This window comes from Pyxicephalus adspersus, chromosome 8, assembly GCF_032062135.1.
Source record: "Pyxicephalus adspersus chromosome 8, UCB_Pads_2.0, whole genome shotgun sequence".
Taxonomy (NCBI): Eukaryota; Metazoa; Chordata; class Amphibia; order Anura; family Pyxicephalidae; genus Pyxicephalus; species Pyxicephalus adspersus.
In genome coordinates, this window is record NC_092865.1 from 28,591,327 (window position 1) to 28,603,055 (window position 11,729).

The 11,729-nt window shown below is 39.4% G+C and overlaps 1 protein-coding gene across 1 annotated transcript in view; it reads right to left on the bottom strand.

The window, feature by feature from the left end:
• The window catches only part of MTF2 (metal response element binding transcription factor 2), a 24,493-nt gene extending 13,791 nt beyond the window's left edge, over nucleotides 1–10,702 (bottom strand). Inside the window, exons 1-5 of the mRNA XM_072419875.1 lie at nucleotides 10,478–10,702; nucleotides 2,927–3,125; nucleotides 1,185–1,266; nucleotides 515–613; nucleotides 294–394 (exon numbers count right to left, since the gene is read on the bottom strand). Coding sequence (XP_072275976.1) covers nucleotides 294–394; nucleotides 515–613; nucleotides 1,185–1,266; nucleotides 2,927–3,125; nucleotides 10,478–10,482 — 486 coding nt within the window. The 5' untranslated portion in view covers nucleotides 10,483–10,702. The remainder of the gene's footprint in view (nucleotides 1–293; nucleotides 395–514; nucleotides 614–1,184; nucleotides 1,267–2,926; nucleotides 3,126–10,477) is intronic.
• Between the last annotated feature and the right edge of the window lie 1,027 nt (nucleotides 10,703–11,729).

Sequence of the window (11,729 nt, forward strand, 5' to 3'; positions counted from 1 at the left end):
ATGTTGCCAGCCTGGGATTGAACAGCAATTGAACAACAGTCTATCCTCTGACCTTTCATCATGTTTCTTGTCAACTCATGAGCTAACACCTAAATTACTCAGTTTATCAGGAAATTTAAACTGCATGGACTGATTTTTGTATATCTAACTGGAGTTTGGCTACAACTAACAAAACATATGTATAATCTATCTTTCTCTATGTTCACATATGAAGAAACGAACAAACTGACTAGGTATCCAAAATTGTTTAACATAAAAGAAAAGTGTTCATTGCATACATGGTTCAAGTTTACCTTAGTAGTAGTGGCAAATACGCACTGCCGGCATAACCATTTCTCATCACTATCAATCACAGCGGAGTCAATCTTTGGAGTGTGGCACAGTTGGTGATATCCTACAAACAGAAAAACAAAACAAATTTGTTTCAAATCCAATTTCTTATCTAACTTACATAAAGGAACAGATGCACGCACAATCTGGAACTTCATTAACCAAAACACTTGATTTCACAAACCTTGGCCACATTTGTCACAAATAACTATCTCATTCGGTGCTTCAGAATACTCCTCCTGACATATTGAACAAACCATTTCCCCACTTTCAGACGAGGCTCCTGAAATTAAAGACAAGAAAAACAGCTTTTAAAATATCAACCTAATTTACATTAAATTCCAACTTCACTCAAAACTTTTGATTTCTGGGTACAATGGAGGACAATTAGGACATGATGATGAAAAGTGATGATATATCTCTTCAAAGGAGACAAGAAGTTAGGGAGTTTTAAACAGTGTATTCTCTTTCTTGTGACACTAGCTGCTGACATCTGTAGTCCTCATGACACCAGGGCAGAAAGTGAATGTATACCTTTCCCATTGGGGTTACAAATGGCTAATTAGGAAAAGAAAAACCCAAAACTACAGACCCAAAGGACAAGATTCATTAATAAATATATTTAGAGCGCTGTCATAAGAGGAGGAGATGGGTCTGATTGCTTGTAATCTCGTAAAACACTGTGCCCTGTGAAAATAGGCTTACTGAAGAAACAGAGCAAAAAAAAATGGGTGGGATTTGGTGGGGTTAGATACGGACAAAGGAGATTTTAAAGCTATTAGCTGTATTGAGGTTAATATTAAAACCAAAAATGTCCAGAAAAAATAAATTAGTATTACCTACTAATATTTTACCTGTTTGTATGTCCTTCCAGAGTACCCACGATTTAGAGCTGTCTTCAAAAATTATAAAACAGCTCTGCTGAACGTTATCTATCTGCAATAGAAATAATGCATAATTCAAATATGAAATGTAAACAATGATAACTGTGAGGGAAGACCATGACTAAATTTTGTGGGAAACCATTACAAAAAACTATTTACTAATCTAAATTTAGAAGTTCTTTTTCCTATACTCCTCCTCTCCCGTGATAACTTATTTACATCATAGCCTCCATGATTTATATTTTCAACCCAGACAAACAGTATGAGCATAATAAGGCTCAAACACAGTTCTGCATTTTGGTGTGTCTTATCACAAAGTATTTTCATTGAAATCAATAAAATGCATCATAATACATGACGTGTTGTGCATCCAACGTTCAAACTATTTACATTTTACAACATGAATCATTTTGCATGACAACATACATAGACGTGCATCATGCCTCACTTGATCCTAATGGACCATGAACTAGCTGAACCAAAAAAGGTTTGTTTTCAGCCTACAGAAATTTTACTGAGAAAAATATGGAGGCTGTCATCACCTACCTTTTCCTGATGATAGTTGGCTGGGTGTCTTTGGCATTAACAGCATGTCATCCACTGACACAGAAGAAGCATGCAGCAAGCAAAGTCAGTACTACTGATATGAATAAGTTTCTAGTCGATGTCTCAAAGTACTAAAAATTAGCTGAAGGGTTAGGATTTTCTTTTTCGTTTTCCTACAATGACCTGGGCAGTCAGAAAACCAATCTGCTGTTTTCCCCCATCCCATCTCTTTGTATCTCTCTCACTGCAACAGCAAAGCTCACAATCTGTAACGAAGGGATCCAGATCTCCTTGACCACTTCAGTGTCAAGAGTAGAAAACTGAGCAAGTGTTTTGGGGATAATAAGGCAAGATTACTAAAATGCTGTTTGGAAACTTTTGGATTCCTGAATTCCACTTGGTGACAATTGCTCATGCTGGTAATTTGTTCATTTAATGTAAAGCAATTGCCACTAAATTGATGAACTTCTGTCCTTTCAATATATCCCAATGTCAGGGACTGGGCAATCAGGTTGGAAAAACCGTCCTCTATTTTACAAAATATGGATATCGGAGTATTTTGAACTTAAACCATTGTTTAGACTCAACTTGTGTCTATTGGAATATAACCTTCAGGCCTGAGGAGTGCCGGATTTTACAAAATTCTGGATTTTTAAGGTTATATATGCTGTATATATTAAAATGAAATAACACTAAATGAAATGACTTTAAATGAAAAGCAAATGAAATGTAATGTTCTATCATTAACACTATCATGTATCACTATGAAGTTTTTTTTTAGCATTTCCACTGTCTCTGCAATCGACAATGCACAATGTTTACATAGTACATTTCTTTTCTTTGCTGAATCCATAATCTATAAAGCTGAAAGTAAATGAGAAGGAAAGCATGTGCAAGCAAGACATAACAGCTGATTCTGGAGTACAGAGCCATCAAAACATAAACCACGCCTCCAGAAAACAGTGTAAAATTGAAAATGTGCTTCGAAATCCATGCCGGAAAACTGAAGGAAGCGGATCTTCAATGACCGGAGTTTTGAATGTCAACCTGTACTGGAAAACAAACTTATCTTCTCCTACACATCATTTTGAAGTATTTTTGTTTACCATACATTTCAAAGAATGAAAGGTAAGTGACATAAATAAATACATTGCATCAGTAATTACCTTTTCGATAGTTCCAAGATAAAACAATCCATCTGACCATCTTGCTAAGACATCCTGGCCTTCTTCAAATTTACAAACTCGTCTCTTGGGTTTCTGTCCATGACAAACAGATGATTTTGTCAAAGACTTCGAGGCCTTGGTATTATGCCGGAAGGGGGATCTTTTAAGGACCAGTGACTTGCCTGCAGCAGTTGTGTCTCTTAAAAACAAACTAAAAAAAACACATTAACAAGACAGTTCCTAAACTCATTATTAGCATATTTAAAATGTGCCATGTGCCTTTATTTGCTTTTTCCTTTACATAAAAGAGTAAACATCAGGAGAAACCTTTACATAAGGTTCATGTTTAATATGGATGCTTGTAAAGAGAATGTTATGATAACAAGAAATCCAACCCATAGATCAACATAGGACTTTATAAATCATGTACTTTGGTTAAGTCCAATGGTGACCACAAATTTATTTTATTTAGAACAGCATCTAAAGCACATTACTAAAAAAAAAACTTTATGCTCTCTTAAAAGTAAAGCACATAAGAACCAACAATAAATACTTCAGTTCCATGCCTGACAAACATAACAAATACACCATTCTACAAATATCTAATAAAAAATAAAATGAAAGTAAAATCTTTCCAAAAACCAAGAATACGTGGATGGTTTAATAAACAAAGTAAATGATCATTTGGGTAAAAAAAAATGCAGAGAACAAAGTAAATGATGCCTTAAAGCTCCTATTTAATGTAAAGCGCTGCAAAATATGTTGGCGCTATACAAATATTTAATATTAATAGTCATTAGCTCTCCTTATACTTTTCTTGCACTTGTAGAGAGCCCTCTTCTGTCATGAAAAGGAATATTCCTATTTCCCTTGACACAATAACCGGTATTTCCCTTCACACAATAACCGGTGTCCTGCTACAAAATCCAATTATTTCCTCTGTGATGAACTACAAGCATCATCCCACTGATCTGTACTGTCCACTATTTTCTTTCAGTCATCTAGGCTCAGTATCATGTGTACAGTTCACTTAAGGCAGGCTGGACACACAACAAAACTTTCTACTAGCCGGAAAATTGTATCCCTCAAAAACATGGTTAGGGTTAACGGCTTTCCCATCATAGACATTATTATAATAATTAAACAGGATTTATATGGTGCCAACATATTACACAGTGCTGTATTTAAATGCTTAGATTTATTATATATATATATATATATATATATATATATATATATGGATTAAAGCACTGTCTTTTTTAAAACAAAATTTTAAAAAAATAAGGAAATTAAAAAAAAATTAAAACCTAGTAATAAACTTGTTTATTTTACAAGCACCAGGTAACATATTAATATTAATATTATAGGGCTTGCAAATGACAGATGAATACAGAAACAGTAATACATTGTGACACAGGAGGAGGAGAGGACCCTGCCCCAATGAGCTTACAATCTAGGAGACACAGTAATATAAAAAGCTAAATGTATATATCTTTTAACAGTTCAAACCGATAAATATTCTGGCCAGAGATTTCCAGCTTAAATTGGTCTGTTTCATTTGCATACCAAATCATGTGGAGAGGCAACGAATGTGTAAATCAAGCTGCGTGTTTTATTATATAGTATTTGTTTCCTGTGTTTACAAATTATCACACAGGCGGGAACACATTTAGCAACTGCTGTCTGCCCTTCAGCTGTCAAAACGGGCACCTGCGCAATTATGGCTGCACTGTTAAATGTGCATGAATAAAAAGGAGAACTTGCCTTTGACAAAGGCAGAACAAAGCCTTGTAGCAACCTGGCTCATGGAAAGACACAAAGAGGAGCTGTCTGTGACCACATCAGCAGGGACATTCACCCCGCCTGACCCACCCAATCAACCCTTTAGCTGCTAGCTGACAACAAACAAAAGAGAAAAGTGCCATCAAAACGAGACGGAATACAAATATTATAAACTCGCATTTTACATAACAGAGATCTCACCCTGCCCATGTGTATTGGATCAGACACAATTCAGACTGTTGAAAATAAGCCCAAGAAAAAATAAATTGAAAAAATGTAAAAGATTCATATAGTTAGGTTAGATTGAATTGTCTTAATACAAAAAAACTTAACATAGCTTTATAAGGTAATAGACAAGATTAGCTTGGTCACATCAGCACTGTGTGCTAATAACAATCTATGGTCATCATAGAAAGGCAGTGCCAGGGCTCTGAACAGTCTGGCGTCTATAAAAAAGTACACAGAGACTGGCCAACAACACCGATGAACGAGGAATGTCGCGGGAAACCTACGGCCGTCCCAGGGGATCTAATCGGGCGACGATCGTTTGCTATCTATTGTGTGTACGGTCGTTCGGTGATCGTGCATGTTTCTGTTGTACACTTTCTCCTTTACGTGTCACTTCCCGCACTGTTCAAACGATCGTATCTAGCGTGTGTACACTATTAGTGGATTATATTTGAACAATCGTATCGTTACAGCATGTACAGAATTGTGCACTATATAATTGTTCAAAATAATCGTGAATAATCGTTGATCGGTGATTAATCGTTTGTTTACTAATGATAATTATTGCATGTGTGTACTTAGCCTTAGGCTGTGCACACATGACAGATGATTTTTTTGTCTGATAATTGTCCCCCCCAGGCTGACATCAGACGAGAATCTGGCGTGTGTACAGGGCTCGTTGTTCATGGATCCGTCCTGGCAGATTCACGGATGATCGTAATGGAAGTGAAGGGGAGAGAGTGCAGCGAGGTGCCGCTCCGTCGTTCTCTCTCTCCTCTCTCCATAGAGCAGATCGGTGCTGCATGTAGAGCACCCATTCAGTCTTTGTCCTTGGAAAGGAACAGGAAAGATCCTTTCCAACAATTGAACATGTGTTTGCAGCCTTATGCAAAATAGCTACATTTCAATATTTGTTACATTTACAGCTCGTTTGGACTGTGGTAAGAACAGGAATCTCTGGATGGCTCCCGAAGGTTGGAGCCTGGCCAGCAGCTTGGTCATTTCAGTCACTGAGCTGGTTCTGATTCTGCCCTAAAGCACAATCAAGCAATCCCACATGGCTTCAAATGGATCTTACCAGCTCGGTAACTACTACTGAAGTGTTGGTTCCTAGAGAACCAGAGAATGCCGATTTCACAGGTGGGGGTACTGATCCACTCACTTACCCCCCCCCCCATTCATTCTGTAAGGGGCTGCCTGAGGCAGTGGTAACCACAACCTCACTGCCAGTCAGAAAACAGCCTTACCAAACCCATGATTCAACAAGTGGTGATGCTTAACTGCTTACTACCCCTCCCATTCATACCCCATGTGTGGCCACGGGTGGGACCCTACATGTAGAATCTTATCTATGGGCACAGGTGTGAGGAAGCAGAAACCACAAGGCAACCACAATGTGAGACTTTACTGACATATTCATAAATTATGCCAAGAATTTTGTAACCAATAAGAAATAATTCATAGATCTGTAATAAATTCCCAACAGTACAGCACAGTGTATTTTCAGCCAGTGACATATTTAGTGTTTACCTTGAAGCAATATTTTATGACTTTTGTGTTTTTACAAGCTTGTTCTTACAAATATCATTATTGCATTAAATACAGATCTGTAGATAACCAAAGAATGTTTTCATTGTCTCAGAACAATTTCCCATCAAAATATAAAATTATTTGCAGGGCAGTGTTCTCCCCCAGCCCCTTTTAGCCGGATGCACCACCCTGCATTTTTTGGTGAGCACCCAGCTGTTTTTGTTGGGTCACAATACAGGGGCTGCCACCCACCTACAATTTCTTACCACCCAGCTTAAAAAAAATTCTGGAATGAGCACTACAGTGTCAGGCCAAATCACAACTATGGGGGTAGCTGTGATGTAGATTTAACATTTTCCTCATTGTTTGTACAACTGACCTGAAGCCTGTGATATCCCTCCAGCAATTGCTGTGTGACATTTCACATGGCAGGATTCCGGATGGTGATAACAGCAGACAATGCCTTTGTCTTGTTGAAAGTATAGCAAACGTTTCTCAACCAGGGTTTTGTAGAATAATAGGGTTCCTTCAGAGGTTGCTAAGGCTGTGTACACACGTGCAATAATTATTGTTGGAGACTAACGACCGTTCGTTCTATAATTGTTAACAAAAAAAGTGCACAACAACCGGCCAACGACGCCGATGAAGGAGGATTGTTGCTGGAAACGAACAACTGTCCCGGCGGATCTGATTGGGCAACGATTATTTGCTATCTATTGTGTGTACGGTCGTTCACTGATCGTGGATGGTTCTGCAGTACACTTTCTCCTGTACATGTCACTTCCTGCATCGATCAAACAATAGTATCTAGCGTGTGTACATAATGGGTGGATTATAACGATCGTATCGTTACAGCATGTACATATTTGTGCACAATACGATCGTTCAAAATAATCGTGCATAATTGTTGATCTGTCATTAGTTGTTCATTTTCTAAGGACAACTACTGCACGTGTGTACCCAGGTTAAGAGTTCCTTGAGCACTTTTGTTATCCCAGACACCAAAGGACTTTTTGCCCATTTATAATGGCGACATTCTTCCCACTGGCCAGCGCACTAATGTACCGTGAGCTGTGGACCATGCTATGATTTTCAGGAGTTCCCTAAACCACAAAAGTTATTTCCAGTGCCCCCCATAAGTACTGCTGCTTTAAAATCTCCAATTAAAGCACATGAGACAGGGTGACAACACAGAATCTAAAGGGAGAAAGGGACAGAGGTTGTCAACCAGTAACAGAAGATGGCTAAACAAGGATCTTCATTGCAGAATTTCTGGGCATTCTTTTTTTTCTTCGTAAAGGGCTGACTTAAAAAAAAAAATAAATGTTAAAAGGTGACACAATCCATGTATATGCATTGCAGAAGCCCAGGCTGTAGAGAATCAACCTGTGGTGTAACTACAGATAGGAATGTACTGAGTTCTGTATGCAGGCGGCTCAGTGGTTAGCACTCTTTGCAGCACTGGGTCTCAAATCTCAGGACGCTATCTGCATGGAGTTTGTATGCGCTCTCTGCCTTTAATTTTCCTTCTGCAGAATTAACCTGTGGTGATGACAAAAGACTATGGCAGGGACGTGAGAATTAGGTTCCTTTGGGCGACAGATAGTGACACAACTAATAGTTCTGTAAATCGCTGCGTAGTGTACAAGATAATAATGGAGATCCTAATGGGAAGAGAGAGGCATATTCTTTGTGTTCCATCATTATCATTATTCAGTATTTGTATAGTGCCGACATATTAGGCAGCGCTGTACAAAGTCCATAGTCATGTGACTAGCTGTCCCTCTAAGGGGCTGACAATCTAATGTCCCTACCTTAGTAATATGTCATCAACACAGTCTAAGGACGATTTGGGAAGCCAATTAGGAAAATCATTATGTAGTAAATGTAGTGGCAGCTTTCCTTAATGAGTTGGTAAATTAAGATACCCTTAGTTTGGTGTTTGCTAACCACGACATTAGTATAAGAAAAAGGAAAGAAAAAGAGGGATTCTTATGGCAAAAATGGCATCGCCAGGGGAAGAAGATGACGGGCGTCGCTGAAGGACGCCACGTGCACCGCTTACTACCCTGTTTCCCCGAATATAAGGCACTGTCTTATATTTTTTGAAATGCCAAAATATGCCCTAGGCCTTATTTTCAGGGGATGTCTTATTTTTCCATGAAGAAGACTACAGTACACATTTATTGTTGAAAGTCACTCATGTGCCATTGATTGTCCCCAGGGCAGGGATCTCCGTTAGGGCAGGGATCAGCAGCTTGCTTCCTGGTGCAGAATGCCGGCTTGTTACTTTCAGTTTCATTCTGCACTGCAGCCAGGAGGAGACACGTGCTGAAGCCAGCATCAAGGGGACAAACACAGGATCGGATATCGGGGGTTGTCTTACTCACGGGTGAGTGTCTTATTTTAATTATTTTTTCAAAAATCGGGGGTGGCTTATTTATTGAGGATGTCTTAAAATCGGGGAAACACGGTAGGTAAGCTGTTTAAACTCCCTGGCAATTCCACCCCGAGTGTGGCTTAGAGTTACCGCTTTTGGTATGGATAATTCACCCTGAGCCATACTCGGCATTACCGCTAAGGAAGTTAATGATCAGATTAACAATACAATACATTTCATATATTATAAACACATCTAACTCATATAGTAGGAAAAGGACAAAGCATCAACTGTTTGTTGGCTAAAGTACCGTAATTGGCACTAGACAGGAAATAGCTAGCAATGGGTGGTTTACCCAAAGAAAAGTTTATAAACTACAGTATCTGTGAGTTGGAGATCGCCAACGTGAGACTGCAAATACCCGATGCATTTCCCCTGACACAGGCTTCCTCAGGGGTGGTCGCACAAATGTGGGGTACTGTTAGGTACTGAAATTTAATGACAATAAACATATATAAATTTATACACAATGCCAGCATGAAATGACAATGGATGCTGAATTGCACTTTACATAAAAGGTAGACAACCCTTTTATGTAAAGTAAAAATTCTGTTTGTTTAGGTTTTTTTAAGTGCAACATCGTCTAGGGGAAGGAGAATGAATAGGGGGGCAAAGCCCCCTGGGATACCTACGTCACCCATCCCGGGAGGCTCCTGGGTCCTCTTTTGCGCATGCCCGAGCACCTCAGTCATGCGTAGAAGGAGCCTTTTTATGCAAAGAGAAAAATTTGCCGATCTTACGCATGCGCAGTGAGATTGGCAATTTTTTTTTTCAACCTAAGTCATCCGATTCTGCGCCTAGGTTTGGTGACGTAGGAAGAAGAACCTGGAAGTAGAGGAGAAGATGGTGCCGCCCCGGCCTGGAGATGGATACTGGGACGACAGGGGACCCAATAGAAGACACCTCCGGATGGATCGGGCTGCTCTGAGGGATTGAAGGTAAGTGTATTTTTTCTGTTTTAGGCAGTTTTGAGTTTAGTTCCTCTTTAATACTAGTAATATGGCTTTGTATACCATGATCAGCAACATTACCATGCGGGAAGTCAATAAAGCTATCAGCATGTTTTTGGGATGTGGGAGGAAACAAACAGACACAGGGGGAACCTACAAACTCCATGCTTCCAGGAGATATTCTAGATTGATAACATTCCTAATAAATACAGACATTATAAACAATTCCATTCCTTTCTAATATCCAATTTTATAATAATCAAATCTTATCGCCTTTTATCAGAGAGTCATGGCGCATCTTCTATGTGGCAATCCTGCCACCAGGGCCCATTTATCATCACATTAGAAGGGTGCAGAAAACAACATGCCTCCACAAAGCCGGCACCATAATGGCAGGCATCACCCATGTTGTTTGTGTGATATAGCAGAGAGCCATAGAGCCAGCGTTACACAGAACACAAACACCATTCATTTCTTGGGAACAATGTACAGCCCATAGGTGACAGGTCCTCTTTGAATGCCTGACAAAGGTGAACGAGGCCTCCTGCCCCTTGTTATGCCGGTGAGCCGGGACCTGCAGCACACAACAGGCCAGCTTTCTCCTCCGGGCCACACACTCACCTCATTCGGTCACTTCAGTGGTGCACAGCGCCCCCCACAGCGAAAACACGATTCAGCGCTTCCAGCTACTCAGTCAGCCGGACGTCGGCAGAGCGGGAGGGGAGATGTTACCGACCGGCGGCTCGCTTCTAGACAAACCTAGCTAACGGCCCGGTTCGGTTACACACCTTCGCCATTTTGGTTTCCCGCGGAGCGCACAATGCATTGTGGGAGCAAATACAAACAGCCCTCACCAACCCTCTGTGTAGAGGTGGGGGGAGGACTGTCAGGCACCGTTCACGTGATGAGTGGGAGCCAGTGTGGTGGCCATCTTTGATAAGGTCAGCCTGCCAGTCTTTGGGTGGAATTAGACATCCACGCTAGACAAAGAGAGTTGTTATTGCTTAAACCTGGTCATGTCATTGTATGGAAATAACACTTTTCTGCATGGTAAATGCGTTTTCATTATTGCTTTATTCATAGGGCGAAACAATCCAAATGCACATTGTAATTAAGTTTAATAAAATATTTGTGTAAGGAGAGTACAGTGGGTTTTTTTTTTCAGGTTGTACAAATTACCTTGGTGTTTATAGGCCTACTGATGTGTGCAGATTTTTTTTCTCTTCTAAACATTCCTTTTACATTTATTGTGATTATCTATATGCATGGGTTATTATTATTTATTATTAATATTATTATTAAATAGGATTTATATAGTGCCAACAGATTATGCAGCGCTGTACATTAAATAGGGGTTGCAAATGACAGACAAATACAGACAGTGACACAGGAGGAGAGGACCCTGCCCCAAAGAGCTTACAATCTAGAAGTTTGATACATATGTGTGTGTGTGAATATATATATATATATATATATATATTTATATATACACACATACACCCTGTTTCCCCAGAAATAAGCTACAATATAAATACATATACATATAAATACATGAGAGGTGCTCATTTAGGTAAAGCGCTATTGCTAGACATGAAAAATTGGGGCCAATGGTTCAAAAGGAAATAGAGAAATTTAAGATGGAATTCACGGTTTGAAGAGTTATGATGATAAGGAGCATGTGATCCTCAATGTGGTGAAAAGGACTATACCTCCAAATGTATCATTGCCTTTGGACTAGCTGGAGGCTTTTTAGCTGTTGTTGGGTAAGATAATCAATCTTGACATTTCTTTAAAACGTCCCAAAACGTGCAAAATACACTTATATACCTCATATTATTATATCGTACCTCATAACACATGTGACTTTATACAA